The sequence below is a fragment of the Falco naumanni genome, chromosome 12, assembly GCF_017639655.2.
Source record: "Falco naumanni isolate bFalNau1 chromosome 12, bFalNau1.pat, whole genome shotgun sequence".
Taxonomy (NCBI): domain Eukaryota; kingdom Metazoa; phylum Chordata; class Aves; order Falconiformes; family Falconidae; genus Falco; species Falco naumanni.
In genome coordinates, this window is record NC_054065.1 from 27,139,118 (window position 1) to 27,160,444 (window position 21,327).

At 42.5% G+C, this 21,327-nt stretch overlaps 1 protein-coding gene across 3 annotated transcripts in view; it reads right to left on the reverse strand.

The window, feature by feature from the left end:
- TP53BP2 (tumor protein p53 binding protein 2) overlaps nt 1-21,327 on the reverse strand; it is a 55,169-nt gene that overhangs the window by 27,063 nt on the left and 6,779 nt on the right. For 2 of the 3 annotated variants that reach the window (XM_040611719.1, XM_040611718.1), the window contains exon 2: nt 1,993-2,140. In XM_040611719.1, the coding sequence (XP_040467653.1) occupies nt 1,993-2,140 (148 nt within the window). Of the gene's footprint in view, nt 1-1,992; nt 2,141-8,846; nt 8,966-21,327 lie in introns of those variants that run through there. The other variant, XM_040611720.1, reaches the window with a different exon arrangement.

Genomic DNA, 21,327 nt, shown 5'->3' on the forward strand with positions numbered 1-21,327 from the left:
TGGAAACTGTATACAGTTTTACACACACGTATCAGTGTTTGTATATAGCAGTAAATAATTAGCAAATATGACAGGATCAGTGAAGGGAATAAGAATAATTTGGTTTCTAAAACAATTGTCAAGGCTTTCACTGCACAAATAGATAATACCTTTTTTTTTTGCTCTTGGGACAATATCCATGCAAATAACACTTAGATATCTGTTCTTCCAGTATCTCACGGCATCTTTGCAAAGACTAATCTCAGAAAAAATTCTCTGCTTCACTTCACGTTTCTGTATCCAGACTATTTCCTTACATCTCCTTGAGTAGCACAGAGGCTGACAACTTGATTTAACAAATAAACTTCCACGTATTATATGGTCCCACTCAGCCAGAAGTTCACTTTTCAACTCAACAAGACCATTTTGACACTAAGCACTGGCAGACTTCACTTGCCTCTCAGTATAGGTTCTCTCCCTTGATTTCAGGACAATCTCTCTGCCTTTTCTAGCATATTCTACATGAACATCTCAAAAGTCAATCAAGCATCCAGGTTCAGGAAACACAAGGAAGGGAGCTGCCCACTTTAGCAGAGCTCCAGCTTTGGTAAGGACAGGAGAACCCTGTCCCTCACCATCACAACCTCTTTAACAGGGCGTGGGACCAAGGCCAACTATAAATTCAGTGGTTTACCTAAACTTTTATTTAATTGTCTTTCACTGTAGACTTTGGTATTGGTATTAGACAGAGTTGGACAAAGGTGTACAATAAAAACACTTTCCTAAAGATCTCTTCCCATGCTGGATTTGTGATTTTATTTCACTATCATTTAAAAATGAAAGATGCCCTCTTTTCTAAGGAGAAGAACAAAAATGTGTTGCATTTTTTACAACTTGGAAATGTCAGAAACATTACACCTGTTAGAAGCAGCTAACAAGAAAAAAAAAAAAAAGAAACAACTCGCACCTCATCCTATTAAACAAACACTGAGCTCACCAAAGAGTTCTTTGAACAGCTGTGAGCCTGAGCCAGCAGCAGAGGAGGAGAGGAACATAAGTCCTTATCATCTGATTCTTTTATAATTTTGTTGAAGTATCTCAAAAAAGTTGGATCAAATATTATTTTTCATGACTTAAAATCCTGTCTGTGATTCACCTCTGGATGGCTACCAGTATCAAATTAGTACCATGGAGGCAGGAGGTAAGTCAAGGAGCCCTGCCCCATTTAAGCCATGAAAAGTTAGCCATGCTCTAGCTTTCCACTTGTTTGCTGACATGGTCTCCAGTTCCAGTGGAGCACTGCAAGCCAGGGAGATTTCAACTTCAAAGACAAAAAAAAAAAAAAAAATCCGGAAGAACACAGAAGGAAAAACAAAAAAGCCCCAACTGACCACGTACATAAAACTCTCTTCCACAGGCTTAAAAGGACAGGGGAAAGTCAAAAGCAGTTTCTATGTCCTCCCTCCTACCCACCACCCACCTTCTTTAGGGCACTTCACATCAAGCAACTCCTACTAGTTCTGGTAACACTCCTTCCCTTCCAAACTCAGTTAACACAATCAAGAACAATGAAGGTGACATAGAAAAAAGAAGTTTTCCCTTGCCACTGCAAGTGAAAATGGCTACGGTTGAAGAAATGATTCTGACTTGAGCCACAGAACTACTGATACTACTTCAAAACCACGCACAGGCCGCTGGGATCCCACTGTGGGGAGATGAAGGAAGAGAAACACCCCACCCCCGTATCCTTCAGAGATTCATTTGAGTCAGAGAAGGGCTGCACAGACACAAGAACATCTGCGTGCTTGAGACCCCTTCTTTTGCTTTTAACTCTTTTTTGCATGCGAGAGCCTTTCCATAGGCGCATTACTGTACAGCAGGTCTGATGAAGAGATTAACAAAACTGTAAGGCAGAAATCCTCTGGGACAAGACCACATCTGTCAGGCCTCCGTGTGCTACGTTCCTAGAAGCAGTGAATGGCCAGGAACCCACAAAGTGGAAGCCTCACCTACCTGAGCCACACCACACCTCAGCCAGGTGGCACTCGCTCTCACCAGGCTCCTTGCACAGCTCCACCACGTCTCTGCAGGTGGTTTCAGGGGTGACTGGCACCTCAGTGAAGTGCTGTTCATTGTTACTGAGGTACACCGTCAGAAACATCTGGAAGAGACAAAGGCAACAGCACACGGTTACTTCCCAACACAAAGCCAGACTGCACATCAGACACATTAAACTTACTTATTTTCAACGGCATCGTATCATTTGTTATCAACTACTGTGCATGTGGAATTCCAAAACAAAATCAAATTTATTTTTAAGGTACAAGCAAGCAAGACTACAGAAGTAATTCTCTGCTCAAATAAGTCACATCTGTGGAGGATTGTTTGGTTTTAAATCTGGACCTACTGCTCCTTCCTTCTCTTAAGGCGACGAACCCCTCCCACCTTGTATATACTGCACCCATTTAACACTGTAGAAGAAACTGTCATCTAGAGTTCAGAAATATTTTTTATAATGAAAAGCAATGGCAATTACATCTGTTAAAAAAAAAAAAAAAGAAGACTGAAGCTTACTACATAGGCAGTGAGGTGGAAACATAATTGGCATTTCCGTAACACTTTCACCATAAGGTTTCTTAGACACACAAGTCAACTTGCTGTGCCCTTCGTCTCAGGCTGAATACAAGGTCACCTCCAAGTGTCATTCACAGGAAAGCAAGGATATTTTACTTGGCTTCCTCTTCACAGTACAAAGATCCTTCATCTGTGCTCATTATTCTCTATAAACACACTACACAGCTAGATGTTATTCTTGCTCATGTCTTTCCTGCCAGAACTAGAAAACAAGCATTTTAAAAAGCAGTTGCCTTTATTTTATAGAAAATATTGATAATTACTGCCTCTGAACACCACCTTGCTGTATGCTACTAATATTAAGCTGCTAGCTATAAATTAACGTGGGTTCTCTTCTGAGACCTGTTCTCGACCTCAGTATCAACTGGCTGCTAAGGTGCAGGACTTCCAACAACACCAAAAAAAACCCCAAACCAGTCAAATATCTCCAGAAAGCAGTTACTCCACTAAACATTTCAAGGAATGGAAACTTTATCAACAGGCTAATTTTTTCAGTATTTTTCATACAGATGGAAAAGCTGTTTTTGCAGGAAAAGACACAAATCCTTGCCTGTCCTCCTTTTTTGAGGGTAAAAGGGGTATACATCCTCACAAACAACAGTTCATCGGTAAAAAAAGCCACCCACAACAACAACAAAAATACCAACAAAAAACAGTCCGAATCAAACAAGGCAAGAGAGAGATATAAATGTCCTTAGAAATTAAAACAAAACCAAACCACATTACCACAAGCATTATTTCTGTGATTCTGTGTGAATACTCTGGAATGAATATTTTTGATGCCACTGCAAAGCAAAATTGAGTCCCACCTTCCTCACAGCTTTAGAAATCCCCTCTTGGGTGTTCTCCTGGAACACAACCCTGCACACTCACACCTCTGATGTCTCCAAAACCTTCCCAGGGCTCACTTGAGTGCCGCGATCCCCTCCGCCACTCTGAGAGAAGCTATCTCTTTTTCTTTTTAAAATTTCTATGCAAAGACTCCACACACAGCATGTCTTGTTACACAGAGTGTAAGTTCTTGTCCCACTTGTGGCAGTATAAACACTTGCCAATAGTACTTCAGGCCCGGGCACCACTATATAACTAATCTTTACGCCTCAGCCTAAATGCATCTGTCGTCAGCTTCTCCTCCAACGGAGAGAGATGTCTGTGCTCCCCATGTCCGGACTGTAACACTGCTCTGGACTCTTCTGCTTTCTTGCACTGGCAGTTTGGTTTGTAGATGTATCCACTGTTGACTGTCTAACCGTGCACCAGTTTTATCCCAATATTCTCTGTGATCCGCTAGGTGGAAGGGGAATTGCTCTGCACTGTAGATGGTGGGATCACAGATTTGGAAATGCAGAAATGTGCATGTGACTCTGTTTCATCAAAGGTCTTTTCTGCTGTAGCAGTGATGTGGCAGCACACCAGATTTAGCACCAGGAGCACGCAGTTCCTCATCTCTAGCTTTACCTAGCTCCCCAGGACAGCTGTTTCTGATAAATTCCTAAAGACCTTCTACAAATATTCAGAGAGTGGAAAAAGCCTGCTGAAAGAGAGCTCAAAACTACCTGTAATCCTTAGGAAAATGTTTAGACCCCCCTCAACCATCTCTTTGTCACGTTATAAAGGGGGGGACGGGGACAAGCAAACCAAAAAACCAAAACCCACATGCAGAGCTTGTAAGGAGAGGAATTAAGAGACAGAACGTGGAAAACACACAGGCAGCAACAAAAGCCCAGTTCCTGACCGATGGAAGCCAGTGAATCCCGCGGAGGGCAGGGAGGCAGATGGAGCAGGACACCCAGCACTTGAGGATTTTATCTGGAATCAAGGCTGCTGCTCACTCCGCAGCCCCGGCTCTTGGAGGGGAGCATCCCACCCAGCCGGGGTCACAGCTGTTCACCCACAGGCCGCAGGGAATTTGTTTTAACTCTCCGGCATGCTTTGTGTGGGCCAGAACTGGGTGGCAGGCAGGCAGGGTCAGCTTAACACATACATTTATCATATAGCGAAGACAGGTGCAACTGTTGTGCTGTTTACAGCACCACACGCTGAAGTTCTGACCTAAATTAAGAGACAAAGCTTTCCAAGCAGGAGCTCCAATACTTGGCTTTAATCTTTTGTCACTGAACACGCTATCTTTTAGATGTTGTGTTTCTAGAGGAGGTCAACAGCGATGCGCAATCAGGTTAGAATATCTCCTAATCACAAAAACTGGGGCAGAAGAGTATAAAATAAAATTTAAAAAAAAGAAAAGTCTCCCAAATAGCTTTAGACCAGGGTTACATAGGTATGTAAAACACATCAACGTGTCACATTTCATGCTGTACAACCTCATATCCGGAAAAGCACTAAATCGCACAGGCTATGTATCTGCAGTAATATTTGTTAGTTTTAAAAGATGAGCTCACAGATGGGAATTAAGAGAAAATTATAAAAAACATGTCATTATACACAAAGCAGACCTAATCTGACCCTAGCAGGGCTGTTCACTCCTCAGTGTGCCTGTTTATATCCAGTTGTTAATCCTTAGGATTTACCAATACAGACAACTACAGAGGAAGGATCACGAGTTGCCATTTCTATCCACAATGCTCAGGATAATTACTAATACATTAAGCCAAAAGCACTCAAACCTGGTGCATGGGGGCTGTTTCTGAGACTTGGTAATGTCTGCATTACTGCTATCTCACATATTCTAGGAACTGGGGGGTAAAAAGAAAAGGGAAAAAAAAGGCAACCAAACTCTGCAAGTTCCCTAAAAACATACCTCGAAGTCTTAAGAGTCTAAAGCAACTAAAAGGCTACAGAACTGACACGACCCTCACAGCTACCTCCCACTTCCCCTTAGCTCCAGGGACAATGCTGAGATGGTTCAGAAGTCCTCCAAGTAGTTGTGTCCCTCCTCTCCCACCCAAACGGTGGTCACATTTATCACCTTGCAGGGGAGAGGCAAGGAGTTAGCCCTGCCTGATCCGCTGCCTGCACGTCTGCAAGGTCTCCTGGGGAAGCCTGCTGCCCACCTGGCCCCGTCAGAGCCTAGGGCAAGCACTGACCAGAGCATCCACCAGAGAGAAGCCTCTCTCCCCAGAGAAGGCTGGAAAAGGTGAAGAAGCTGGCACGAACCAAAAGCCTGCTATGGTTTCTTAGTGCTGCTCATAACCCTTGGTGGCTACTGTGGCTTGCACCACCTCACACCGGGATCCCAAGAAACCATCCTTCCCCTGGGAACAGCTCAAAAGCAACACTTCTTACCCACCCTACCAGCTGTTTGATCGCTGTGAAAAAACAAAGGAAACATGAATATTCTCAAGACACCTTGTTCAGAAGTTTGAATCCTGCAGATCGTATCAAGCTAAAGCGTAAAGTGGTCTTTTGCCCCTCCCTGAAACCGAAGATGTTAAGACAGTTTATATATAGGCATCCAGGAATTAAGATTGAAGGAAAAAAGGAAAAAGAACACGCAAAAAAAATTCAGGTTTAGCCAGGCATAAATGAAAGCTTGGTAAAGGAGGAGGTATCTCAGTCAGACCACGCGCTTCTTTTAAAGACAGCATCCAGGCAAATACCGAAATATCTGGCATTCCCATATAGTCTTAGATCAGGGTTTTTTCCCCCCTCCTCGACTTCAAAAGGTTGCGTTTTAGTATACAGGTACACTCAGCCCAGTATACAGGCTGAGCACTTTTAAACAGGAGTCAGGTCCCTAACTTTAGTTCTAAACTAAAGATTTCCCCCTCGTTCCCCACCCCCAAGGTGTACTCACTGTTTATAGGGACCAAAAAGCTTTAAAATGTAAAAGTATTCCAGTACTGTGGCATACTTGCAAGAAACCAGCAATGTGCTGTGCACCTACTGAAGCAGTTCCTTTTAAAAACCACATCACAGATTTCAGCTGACTCTGCTACAGCTTTAGAAAATAAAAGTTTGCAGTTATGGAGCCACCAAATGAGACCGTTCGATCGGATGCACCAAGGGCATCAAAGGGATGACCAAGGACACAAGCTAAAGCAAGAGATAGTTTTTGCAAGGAATGACTGCAATGCATGCCTTAGAAACAACTGAGAGTACCAAACATAAAGGACTTCATGCCTCAAAAAAGCCTGCCACTTAAGACACAAATTAAGAAAATCCAAATTGGTATGAAGAGCAACTTTGAGTCCTCTCAGTTTGAAATATATAATTTTGTCCCAACCCATATTACTTATGCATCACCTCCAACTACAGCCACTGAGTCTGGACTGTAACACACCCAGGAACAGGAAAAGAGAGTAGCAAGAACAGCATCGAACCAGGAGGACAGAAGAGGGCATCAATTAAAGCAAGTCACACCCCACTTTATTGTCCTCCATCTCTCTTCTGCACATCAGTCCCAAAGAGCCTCACATTTGCCTGCAAGTCCGACCCATTTGTTGCTAAGCTCGTCGACAGGATCATTTCATACAATTGCAGTGGTATTAAACACAACATAACAGGTCTCAACATCCACAAATAAGTTTTCAACTCATAGTGAAATACTTAAGAACAGCTAGCTCTACAAAAGTCCTAGGCTATGATCCCACTCCATTTTGGCTCCTGCTTTCTTGTATTAAAAAAAACATTATACAGCTTCCAAGCATGTCTGGAATACAAACCTGAGCAAACACATGCCTTAAAATTCACGTCCATCCAATATACCATACCATACCATTTCATATCAAAGACTTCATATCAATCTTCTGCTTAGATCAAAAGATCTCAGTTATTGATTAAAAATGGGGGGAATAGAAATGCACTTTACTTTTCAGCTTTGATGGTGTTTCTGTAAGGATCAGACTTATCTTACTCCTTACTTACTATAAAGTTGGTATAAAACATCTTAGGTATGAAAAGTCTGTTAAATTGGACATTTTCTAATATACTAATATTATTCAATTATCCAGGATGCAAGTATTCAAGTGAAAACGCTATTATTGTGCATGATGCAAATTAAAATGCAAGGTCTTCGCTAATTGCTGAAACTACCAGAGTTTAAAGGATGAACATATTTTTCTTCCCCAATAGTTCCTAGGGAAAGATCATGAAATTTCAACAACCTGTCAGGGCAAAACTCAGTCCTTTATAAAATATTACAATCAAATAGAGAATTTATTACAACTGAAAAAAACCCCTAACTTAACCTTGGTTTTCACTATTTGCTGAATTCCTAACTTTATACAGTCTTCCTGCACAGCATGTAATATGCAGCATAAACTGTGGCATCTATTCACATCGCATTTTTCATCTTCAAAGCATCTTATGACCAGGAAGTCGTGACACAAGCAAGCAGTTTCCTACTTTACAGGCAAGGAAACTGAGGCATACAAGAAGGCAATGACAGAGATGAGAACATTATTTGGTAGCCAAACAAGCATACTGCCTCTGGAAATCGTGATTCATCTCATTACCGTGCATTAGAGCTAATAATATAATTCTGTACCACGTCCCATATTCTCTGCATTTTAGACTGAAACCTAATACCCGTGAACCACACAATACTCGTGTTGAGGGTTTTTGTATTGCCATAACACAGCTAAGTAATGGCCTTAGCTTGCGTAACAGATTTTCTTAGCTCTCATTTTTAAGGAGGCATTAGAATTCACTTGTTGGGTCTTTTCCAACCCAAACAATTCCATGATTCTATGAATTTACACCCTGAACTAAAATATATTTTTAGAAGTTAATTTTACTTAGCTGAAAAACTGGTGACATAGAATTTTTAGATTAACAGATTAACTCAGATTGCAAGTACAGGTGACAGAAATGAGAAATAACTGCTTCCACCCACAGACCTGATACCCACAGTTTTAACCACAAATGAGTCTTCCCTGATAAATATCAAACCCCTTCAAACAAAGAGTTTTAAATGGAAGTCTTGCATCTTACCCAGTGGGAACACTGATGCTGCACCTTCCCAGATGGCCACAAAGAAATCAGCTGCTAAAATAGGTATTTTTGCTGACGATGCAACTTTCTAAATAACAGAAGACAGCCTGCACAACAGCACATTTTCCTGTTCTGATAAACAGAATTCTGAGCTGGTGCATAGTTAGGGCTTGCCATTTAACACCAAGTATACCACAACAGTAAAGTAACTCCGTGATTCTTTCACGTCAAGTTCCTCAGCACCTGAAAACAGTCCTTCAGTAGGCAACATCCTCACTTAATGTACCTGAAGATTAAGGTAAGTAAAAGATTAAGGTAAGCAAAGATTATAATAGACTTACTAGAAGACAGGCACACGGGATGATTGCTCTCCGCAATCCTTTTCATATTCAGCTGTTCAATAAAGCTAGGTTCAACAGAAATGCGGAGTAAAGTTTAATATCTGCCTGCGGCCACACCCAAGTGCACGGCGTTAGGTTCTGGCCATCTCACCCACCACACACACGAATCCGTTTATATTGTCCTGGCTTTTGGCCATAAATATGAGAAGGGAAGTTATGATGCAAGGTAGGTGGAGTGCAGTAGGAAGCACCATGGGATTGTTCAGATTATTCCCGGTCTATAGAAAGCACAGCCCTTTTCTCCTTCAATTGTATCACAGGAGAAAACAAGACCGAGCCTTTATTCTCAAAGGCATGGTAGTTTCTGCTTGTATAGATTATTATGTATTTGTATTTTATCTTTGGTAAAAATGCCATGTTCCAGGACTTAAAATACAATGAACATGTACGTATGCTCTCCAAGGGGGAAGAGAGCTGGAAATAGCAAGGAGGAAGCTTTCCCCTCCCCTTCCTTTTTTTCCCCCCCTCCCTCTTATCCTTAAAGTAGAGAGAACAGAATGAAAACCATCTGCTTTTGATATACACTAGTTAAACTGGACAAATGCTATAGCACAAACGCCACATTATGGCTCTCTACCAGGCAGGTATCTGAATCATCATTAGGGGAATCTGAAAAGCTACAAGAAAACCAGTCCGAGTTCTGGCCAAGCGTTGTTACCGTCTGGATTTAATGGATGCAGGTTTGCAGCCCTCCTAGTTCATGGACGGCAACCTCAAAGACAGAACTCAGTGCTTCAGTTCAGACTCACAAATGAGGAAGATGAGATTACAACCTTCCTGCCAAACCTTACAGAAAACCATCATTATCCTAGTTTAGCCATTCTGATTTTGTGAAATCTGTCAGGTGTAACTCAGGACTGGCAAATACGGGATTCCTAACCTACATTCCTCCTCCTTCAACAGCCCATTATGCACAAGGTCATCGAGAAGAGAGCTTTCCAAACAAAAGACCTTTACTGGGAACCCAAGTTACGTTTTCTGACTTTGTTTTCCTTCAGTCATTCTATTACACAAGACGAGGACCAAAGTCCTCCCATAAGTCAGACACCAGAAAGGTCTGTGCAAATGAAGCTCATTATTTTGGATGAACGCTAAGCACAGGAGCAACACACCCTACGCTCTTTGCTTGAGCTGCCACACATCACTGAAAGCAAGGATGTCTCAAATCGAGAGTGGATTTTAAAGCCACTTATACTTTGGCACTGCGTTATCTATTGTAACATTAGCATTAAGAAAATATTCTAAAAGACACAGGCCGGTTTGTTTGTGTTTTAAGATACATAAACTAAATTGGTTTCAGTAACATATGTAGGAAACCACAGCCTTTTGCTGAGCACCCACATTTGCCAACACATCATGTACAGCTCATTTTGCTCAGACCCAAATCCACACTTGGATTTGTACCAATTTAGTTAAACAACTGCAGGAATTCAGGGTAAACAAACCCTCAATACATTCTTCATATTGTACCACACAGCAACATGTTCACAGATATTTTCCCACCACCATCTGTGAAGTTCCTCTCCTCCACACGATCCCTTCCACCCCAAGTACTCTTCCCCCTTTCTCCCCAAATCCTTCCTCGTGGCTCCTTAGAGCCACTACTTTTGCACTGTTGGACACTTCACAAAACCCGCTGCAAGTTGACTAGCAGAAAAGCAAGCCTACACACGGTGCTTGGACTTGTACTGTTGGCGTCCTACTTGAAGCTTGCTCCTCCTCCTGGAGTCAGCAAATAAGAACTGGGGCTTTGGAAGCTTGCCCCTTCAGGCAGACTCTGCCTCATCTTCTGCGTTCAGCACGGAGTTATAAACACTTGGTTACACAAGGACAAAGCAATTATTTTCAGGCAGATAAAAAAAATGATACCACATAATTGGTTACAATTGGTACTACGCTCTGGAAAAGGATAACAGTCTGACTCTCACACATAACCAAAGGGGTTTACAGTTGTTCCTCCTCCCGTTCTTCACTATCATAACACACGTGGCACCTAAAAGGAGCCTGAAGTCAAGGCAACATCCAAGCATAATGAGCGGGGTTATGAACTCAAGCTTAAGCTTGAATCATCTCAATTTTCTCTACTTGCGTCAGACCCAGAGGCAGCCTTTGTACTAAGAAAAATAATAATAATAAAGGAAAATTACAAAAAAAACCCAAAAAACACTAAGCTGCCCTTGCTGCTTTAGAGCTCTGCATCCCCCTCACTGGGGATAAGCGTTACTGTTCTCTTAGCCTCCTAGACAGCTAGAGGCCAATAAAAAGCCATATCAAGTGCTCCCTGTCAGGACACTTGAGAATTACACCTCTCAAAATAGTCCCTTATGATGCATGTATATTCTTAAAATGAAAAAAAGCGTCTAGTGTTTTTCCTGATAATAATAAAAAAAAAAAGATTTCATACAAGCCAGGACCCTTCACGGAGAAAACCGAAGTTACACCCACGCCAGGGATGAAAGCGCATTTAGCACAACCTACACCTAAGCAAGACAGGCTATCACCGTAAACTGGCACCTCTACCACCCCCACCGCACCGCCCACTGCCTAAGACACCAACTTTATACTGGGTTTAAAAATACTAATTTTCCACTTTTCCAGCCAAGATATAATAATCTCTCCAATAAAAAGACGATCAACATTCACACCAGGAAGCACTCCCTGCCTCAGCCCACCAGAACATGCAAATCAAATCCACATTTATTGCGCAAAAAGTGCCTGACCCACACATCAAGCGAATTTATTACTTTCTAGTTACTGGCAACAGGGGGCTGTGCTCCTGACAGCACCCATGAGGGAGGCAGAGTACTGGAGTACAAAAGAAGGATTTTATTGGGGGGAGGAGGCAAGTCAATATCTACCTCAAACTATTCAAAAAACCCAACAAAAATCCAAAGCCAAACACCCAACAAGAGAACCAAAGCTTTGTGATTTAGTAGCAACACAAATCATGTAGCAAGTTAGAAAAAAAAAAAAAAAAAAGACGTGTATAACACTGATTTACTCCAGTCCCAGCAACATCCTAGAGCTCAGTGCCAAATGTTTTTTAAAGTACTACTCCTTACATCGTGTTAGTCACTCAGTCACTCCTCCAGGAAAATAGCTGCCAAAGTCCGTGTCCTACCTCCATGACACAGATCTACGACAAACCAAAACACTCATGACACGCACAGCTAGGTCAGAGGACACACCATTTCTGGCACCCAAAACAATGACATGTGTCTAACCACGCAGGTAATTCCAGCGTGGGGACAGTCACAGCACACACTGCCTGAGCTGTTTGGTGACACAAGCTGACCAGCTGGGTACCCTGAAGGACGTTACCACAACGTGACATTCAGGAGCACTGTAGCACAGCGCAGGCTGGTACCTCCTTTATGCTGCAGCCCCGGAACATGCTGTTGAGCCATCTACATTCAGGACAAATGAAAAAAACAGACCCCAAACAGGAATTTCAGACCACATCACAACAGGCTGTGTACTTTACTGCTTTCAAGGTCAGCCCTGGCTTCCCATATAGTTGCCTTCAGGAAGCACAGGCTTCCTGCTATATGAGCTTCTCAGTCTCACCAGGATAAATATGTTTGTGTTAGTCCAACTTAATCCTCACAGTGAGTGAGAATACTCAAAAGGTGGTGGAGAAATTCCCCTCTATTACCATCTCTCAAGACAACACGGAGGTTAAGGAAAGCATAAGGGATCATCTCACTGCTACAGCTTAGCTGAGCTGAACGGTGAGCTGACGAAGGCAAGCCATGCTCTTCGCACACACTCGCCCCACTACACCCGATTATGCAGCCACGTGGCAACTCAATTCCACCATATAAGCCTTTTTGTTGCTTTTTGCCTTTAGTGTAGGGAGTATTTCCTCACGTCACCCAACTCCTTACTAAATTCGAGGGGAAGCTACACGTGGCTTCGGGTGGGGATGGAAACCAAAGGAACGAAACCATCTATTTGTGTAGCAGCCTACTATTAAATTAATTAAGTGTAATGTCACACTGTACCTTTGCAGAAGGGTAGGTCTTCCCAATTCACCGCCAGTTCTGGGTGGGAACACACTCTGGCTGCAATGGAAGCGTACCTTGAAGAACAACCTGCGCTCGTCAGACCCAGACCCACTACACTGAGTGCAAGCAGCCAACCAACATACCCACCAGCAATGCTGAAGACAACCAGCACGAAATGCCTATGCTTGGTGATCATGTTTGACAACAGCTGAAGTTATTATTCAGGCCATAAAGAAGGGGTTTTGTCCTACCACTTCTGGGCTGCAAACACAGAGGAAGTCATTAGTAACTGTGCAGATACTGAAGAATATTATGCTATAGCGGCACGCGTTCAACTGGCACAGAAGACACATTGAGCTTTTAGCACCAAAACAGATGGTTCTTTTTTGTTATTTTGCAAGTTAAAAGGGACCAGTGGGGCTATTCCAACACTGGGAACTATGGATGGTCAGATGGTCTTAGCCAACCACATTATAACAGGATATGTACAGCAACTACAGCAGAACTGGGAAAGAGCAATCTTGTTCCATCAGTCAGCCCGTTAGCCCACCAAGCACCCTGCTTGATCCAGTCTTTGCTCTTGTAATGTGGAGTTCTACATGCTTTAGCTTTCATCAGGAAACATTCAGCTACTATAACAGAAGCTGCAGAAGAGTGACAGATTGTACAGTTGATCACTGTCTGACAGGTTTTATTTAAGTGCCGCTCACTCCCCAGAGCTCTTTCTAGGCAATACCAGGCTCTACGCAGACACGCCGGCTGAGAAGCAAAAGAAGGGAAAGCAGTTCATCAAAGCGAGGCAGCAGGCGTGCTGGGCGGCTCTGCGTGTTGTCACCAGCAAAGGCATGACAGTAATCTTCACAGACGACCTTGTATGAAATGGTGGTCACTGAGGGGATGTCACGGCTATTTTAAATGAATTAAATGGCGTAGAGTTTAATCAAATCAACGTTTATATTACGCCAGGCTCCTCAACAGGCTTCTTTTGCCCCAAGAACTCCAGAAACTGTCCCTCTCAGCCTATTACTATTTGGCCACTCATTCCACTTCCCTGGAGGCAGCAGAAAACCTTTTCTCTAACCCAACCTCACTAAATGCTATTTGCAAGAAAAGCAATCTAAACAATGTTTTTGTGCAACACTGGGAAACCACACTGCAGAAAGGCCTCATGGGCCAGACCTCTATGTACAACAGCACGGGAATAACGATGCAGAGGCAAGAAGCACGCAGTGCCCTTTCCACAGCTTCCCCACACAAACCTTTACTTGCAGTCATGTGTTCTCAAAAGGCTGGAAGACACAGCATGGCTATCACTGATAAAGTGGCTACAGGGCTGCATGACAAGCAGGCAATGCTCTTCAGAAACACAGCTCGTACATGACTCATGGCAGAGTCACTTCATCGTCTGTGGTACTTCACAAGATAGCTTTGTGGCATTCTCCAAGGAAGTCTGGAGTATTTCACCTGGTCCCTACACACCCTGCCTTTCACGCCTCAGCGATACCCTCCCTCCTTCTCTCCCTTTTTTGCAGCCAGAAATCAGTCACATTCCCTGCGATGTCAGCTTTTCCTGAACACTTCATTATGCTGAGACACACGCATCTTCTTATTGCAGCTGAGATCAGAGAACCTCTAACAAATACTGGGAATCCCATCCTCTAGAGGGCCTTCCCCGCCCCGGGATGCCCAATGATGGCAAGAATGGGTTTCGCTTTCCTGGAGAAGTCAAGGCAGAAGCCATCAATCACTGCTCTGCATGGCCCAGATACTGATCTGAGTGAGATTCTGCATTCAGGGCAGCATATGCTTCCATAGGATCGAGAGCTGGGTGGAAAAAAAAATGTTCGCGTACACTTTAAAAGAAGAAAAAAGTGCAACAGACAAGCCACCACTCTCAGGCAGCAAGGAAATTGCCACCAAGTTATAACTGTGCACAGGTATGACAGAAACAGCTGAATAAGAGCCCTGACTACAAGGAGTAAGGGCCTTACAGCACATTTCTGTGTAATTTGCTAGTCCAGCCAATTTGCACAACTTCAGCACTGTCCAGCAAAACTAAGGAACAGGGGAGCGAAAACCCTGTAAGTCTTGTGGCTACTGAAACCCAAGAAGGGGACAGTCACCTTGCAGAAGGCCAAGCCTCCACACCTTAAGAATGCAAAAGGGATACTCTATACCAGTGCTTACGTGAAGTCTTCCAGCTCCTTATTCCCACACTGCAAGGTTATGACATGTACACGGACCCAGGGCTGCTGCTCCACTGGAGTACCAGAGCACATGGACAGTTTGGTGCAGCAGCATAGAGCTCAAATGGGATAACAATGACAGCATTAAAAAAGAACCCGCTGAAGAAGATTAAGAAGATATGGATTTCTCTCTTTTAAGTGACCAAAGGCAACTGAAGGCAACCAAAATACATGATTCCAGAGACTCTTCCTTAGTTTTCAATATAAAGAAACAATGGGATTTAACATTCTATTGCAACACAGGAAAACCAGTAATCTAGGCTTAGAACTAAATTGCTCCTTAAGCAGTTAAGCCTCCCAAAATAAAAGCATCAAAAGACAAGGAAAATTTCCCAATTTATTCAACAAAACCCAAACCCCACATGCTGCTTCTTATATCCAAGATATGCCTTAAACAGTGAAATGGGAGCACTGACTTTACACACATGTAAAGCATTTATGAACCAGCACCTCTTTCTGCTGAGCCTCCTTCTGGCTTGAGGGAACTGTTCCCAAGCCAGGAACAGACTGAGCTACCATCAAGGGTCTCTCCCCATTCACCATTAACCCTACAGAAGCAGAGGTGCAGGCGATGTAATTACTTCAAGCAAGATCATTTAATACTTACATTGGATACAACAGACTTGTATTCCAGTTGCACCACAATGTACCAGTTGGTTTGACTCTACAGGTCTCCTAAATCCCAGGCTGAACTCACTGCATGACCTTTACCAAGTGGCTTAACCTCCCTGCAGCTTCCTTCTGCTCACTTTATTAAATGCTCTGATCCATAGCTGGTAGTATTTTATCGATCAGATGTTTCATATTGAATAACTCAACATCATCAGAAGCTTACAAGTTGGCTACGTGGATGTGTCCATGTGTTTACTTGAGTTTGGGTACTACAACAATAACCCAGATACACTGCAGATAAGTTTTCCCAAATCAATTCCATAATCAAAGAGAGCCATGGAGAGTAAGGGATAGATGCAGCACATATTTGATTTTTAAAATGTATATGCATTACTTTGCAAAAGGATGATATAAAGATGCAAGAGTAGGATGTAAAAAAAAAACAAAAAAAAAAAAAAACAGGAAAAAGGCAAGAAGTGTTCTCTTAATCCTCCTTTTTAAAACAGATGCCAATAAAAGCTAGGGCACTGCACACAACCATCTATCGCCGGAGCCCAGCACATTAAGACCTGGAAGCGTCACTGTAGCATAGAAGAATCTGGTACAGAAACAACGTTACTATGTCAGTAATAAAATTACTGGTATTTGTGCCACAGCTGAGTATCAAAGGGCTCATCCTTTAGACACAACCGGGTTCAACACCCACGTAATGCCATTGCTCTGGTAAAACAACACATGCATGACTAACTCTAAACACCAATTCAGAACATTAATGATTAACAGAAAGCAAATAGCAAAAGCAAGTGGCAGGCTGGTTTCTGCCTTCTAACATGTGCAGCATCATGACAGAACCAAGAATGCTGTCCTGGCCCTGATTCGCTCACCATTCACTCTCGATGAACTTTTATCCCAAACGACAGCAATAGTTACCCAACACTGTTTTAAACAAGGCTTCAGGTCTTTCACGTTCCGCAGAAAGGCCTGAAACCTCTAAAAGAGTTAAGCAACAGTGACTAAGATAATTAAGTATACTTCACATGATGTCCAGGATTTCTAGTGACCTTTATACACAGTATCATCCAACTGTTTGAGTACTGAAGATCAAAAAGACTTTGCCTGACTCACAAGTGACTAAGCTGAGAAAAACCAGGCCTGAAGATAATAAAACTAAAAGCACAGGGAAGAGTTTTTATCTGCTCATTACCTCGGGAATAGGAGCACCTTCCAGTTTCCAGAGCATTAAGTAAGTTTTTACACTTCACAGGAAGTCGAAAGCCCACAGAATGAAAGGATCTGAGGATTCCTTTGTTATCGGTGGGCACACGCAAAGGGAAGCACAAGTCCTCCTCCCGCTGTGCCACCAAGCCATGGGAGGTGGCTTCAGTCGGCCTCCTCGGGGTTATCCAGCTCCTCCTTCAGAGGGGCTGTACAGCAGCCAGGCACAACTCTGCCCGTAATTAAACAAGCTCAATAACACGCACAGTGGGAGAGAAAGGAGAGTCCCCGAGGCAGACTGCTAACAAGGACAGAGGCTAGACAAATGGAGCGCTTTCAAGACGGTTTCTTAATCAATAATTTGAAAGGAATACTAGGCACATTGCTGTTCTGCTAGTTTATTCCGCTGAAATAACCTTTATACCTTCCTCTTTTAAAAGTCCAACTGACTTGCATGTAAATGAATCCCACAAAGCAGACCTGCTCACTAACAAAGTGGAAATCCCATCTGGCAACAGTAGGAAGAAGAAAAAAAAAAAAAAAGAAAGAAAGAAAGAAAAAAAAAATCCTGTGACTTATCCACCCCTCCCAAACTTCATCACTGCACACTAGCTCTTGAAACAGTAAACCCAAGAGCCCCACGAGGCACTCACACCCTGAACTGTTGAATAGATCAGAAGCAGCATAATTAGCTATTACCAGGGCCTCTGCAGCTTGATCTGGTATGAATTTGCAATATTGCCCTTCCCCCCATGTCTGATAAAAGGCACACAAAGATACAAATGTATTTAACATACTGCAGCGTAATATAACACCGATTGCAGATGTAGGGTTTAAGGTATTAAAAAAGTAATCTGAGAAATTAAATGCATTTAAAACTATTTCTGGAACAATTCATTTTTCACAGGACAGGGGAAGAAAAAAAAAAAAAGAGATCTTGTAAGAACATGAAAGAGAAAAAGAAAAAAAAAAGGAGTATTCTGGGAACCTCAAGGCAATATTTCCAGTTGTGCACAGGGACAGGTCACAGCCTATAAGAGAAGTATAAGAGGCTGGAGAAGTTTAGAGGTAAGAAAGCTCAGCAAAACAATAACCTAAGCTTGATTCAGAATTCTAGACAACATACTTTAAACACTGAATACTACATTAAAATGTCAATACAATCACAATATTAAAACTTTCAAATGATTAACATTAAATGGAAATTTTTAAAAACCCACACAATAGATATAAATACTTTGGTCAGGTGAAGATCTGAGGCATGTGCTCTGATGAGCTCACAGTCTAAAGTCCCATTCATGCACTGAAACCCACGCAGGCAGACAAGAAAAACAGTGTTAATGACTGATAAACCTGATGGGAGCTTAAATAATTAAGAGACTACAGGAAATGGGGCTGAGGTCCTACAGATCATTTATTGGTATCGTAATGAATTGTTAAACTCTACTGGGGGTTGGTTTGTTTATAAACTTATAGCTGCTCATCTTACAAAGCGCAAGAGATTAATTTCTGTTAAAAATTTCTTCAGTTAAGCTGCAAGAAGAAAATTGTCCAAGGTGGGCTACTACTATGCTCTTTCAGCAACTTAGAATCCATATGGCAATTCCAATTATCTCTCTAATGGAAAAAGCAAAACAACTTTAATTGTAGGGGCTTTCAAAGGTTAAAAATACATTAATACATCCACAAAGTAGCAAGCATTCTACAATGAAAACACGTACTCCAAGTCCAGCGCTCACTGGACATCACAGCTTTGAGAGCAAGGCACTCAACAGGCTTTAGAAGAAAAGCCCAACTCCTCATGGTATCAAAGCTGCGGCGTTACACTAGAAGTGTAGTTTAATTTGAGTAGAAAGGAACACATGGTTATCAGGAAATTTCAGTTTCAGAAATTTAAGTAATTTCTGATGACAGAAGGCACAATGGACTTCAGAATTTAAGCACTCTCTGGTTTGCCCAACCTAGTCCCTAACAATATCCCCATCCGTCTGGATCCATCCTGATTTCAAGGAGGCTCCCAATAACCAATGCACTTAAGACAAATTGCAAAATTGACCCTTATCTAGATCCAAGGGGTTTTGATCCAAAAACTTCTCCGGGCGTTAAAGGGTAGCTCAATCTGTGTTACCTCCTACTATCGGCGAAAAAAACATCTATCCAGTATGTATAATGACGCAAATTATTTCCTGATACATGCTCATCTTTAGGGTAATGTAAAATAAGGGAGAGAGACCAATTATGCTGCAGAAAAACATGCTATTTTAGAAAGTGTTTCCAGCTCCTTTTCACTACTTAACAGTACCAGTCACACTCCCACAAACCTTCACAGATGAAAGGTGAGACGACTTCACACAGCTTGCCAGCATTAACCCTGTTATTACCTTCATCAGTACAGCTACACACAAATTACTCCACATTACACTCTTATGCAGCCTTCTAATCACATTGTCTTGACATATGGTTACAGCAGCAGTTTAACTCCTATCTGTCATCACCGCAAGGAAAACATTCCCATTTCAGGGTAGTCTCCCAAGAGTAGTAATGCTGCTGCAGCATTTTCCAAGCTTTTCACTGGCAGCTACTCAGAGGTGAATTCCTGGCTGGGCTCATGCTTGCTGTGTTCCCCACCTAGGGTCACAAGCACTCCTGTGTTGTTCAATCCCTTGGACCATGCTACCTTCTGGAGCACAGGAGAGATGGGACTGAAGCAGAATTAAAATCTTACACAGACCATTTTATTTGGAGGATGGGGAAAGAGATATCCTAAGAAACCTTAAGCAAGAAACATTTTGCAGATGGTTTAGGGCCAGCCTACTACTTGTCATTCAAACAATGCAGATGCTCAAGTCCATGAACGCCTCATTACTGCATAAATAAGAGCCCTCAGATGTCCTGCTCCCTCCTGTCTTCACACCTTCCTTCTCTTCCCACCACAAACTCTTTCAATCTTTTTATAAAAAATTAGATTTTTTTTTTTATAACTAGAAGACAATGAGGATACCTATAGCAATACTTACAAACAAAACAAAAAAAAACAAAACAAAAAAAGGATTACTTTTGGCACTGTGTTTTCCGCACTTTTATATTCACATTCATGTAGGTATATTTACTATAAAATGTTTTCAAACTGGCAAGTGGCTGCTTATGTGTCCTACAGCCTATGGACCAGAGCACTTCTGTAACACCTTTTTGCACTGTTGGGAACTTCATCCCTCTAAGAATATACCAAAACTCGGGGGGTTGTTTCAGTTTGGTTTTCTTAAACCTGAATTAAAATTCTAATAGTCAATAGTATTTACATTTTTAATTCCTTTAACCACATTCAACCTTCACAGATCTTCTCTTATTCACAGTAAAAACAGTGTGAAAAGGCTGCACCACCCCTTTATTTAGGGGTTAAAAACCAGGCTCACTAATAAGTTATCAGACAAAGAAAAGTCTGAGCTACCAGGGCAATGCAGGCTCTGGAACTTGTCACCTGCAAATGCTGACAGGATAATGATGGGATAAGACTGCTCCTGCTTGTTTTCTCCTTTATTTGAACTCAGCAACAAGGCACTGGCCAGCAATAGCATCTCTTGGAGGTTTTGCTGTTACACGACGGTGCTTACCTAAGCTTGGTTTTGACATAGGTTGAATTAACACCTTCTTATATTTACTGCTTGTTTTTCTAAGTTTTCACAGGTAGACGACAACAGTTGCACAACATTTTGGCTCTTTAATCTGTAGTCGGGCTCGTAATCTGTTTGTTCCTCCCTCATTAGTTACAGCAATAGTCACCCAGCCTTCTCCAGGATCAAATTATTGCTTGTTATTTCCTCCTAATTGGAGAGGAAGAACCTCACACCGACAACAAAACCAGCATCCCTGAAACACCCACGTCCTCCCAGAACCACCTTCCAGTGCAGTTCCTTCCTCGCGTCCTTCAGACGGCTCCTGGAAGAGGGAAACTGGAAATCACCTGCAGCTGAGAGGGCTGCCTGTGCCTGCCAAGCTCCTGGGGCCGGAGCGCCCGGGGGGGGGCCCAGAGAACGTTTTAAAGCACCCTCAGCTGGGACTAAACAGGTATTAAACTTGCTGGGATTTTCCGTACGTACTCCAGCCTCTCAGAACAAGAGCTTATGGATTTCACGGAGCATGCCAGCTGGTAAAATCTGGTATTCAAAGGCAGGGGTACTTTTTTTTTTTTTTTTTAAGGGAAGTTAAATACTGTATATGTCACCCCCTTGGTGTATTTAGGGCTGAAAACTGAGCAAAGCTGCCGTGCTATGTTTTCGCCCAACTTCAGCTGACAAAAACACCGGACTTTTAAAATTCGTGTTAAAACTCTGGTAGGAGGTG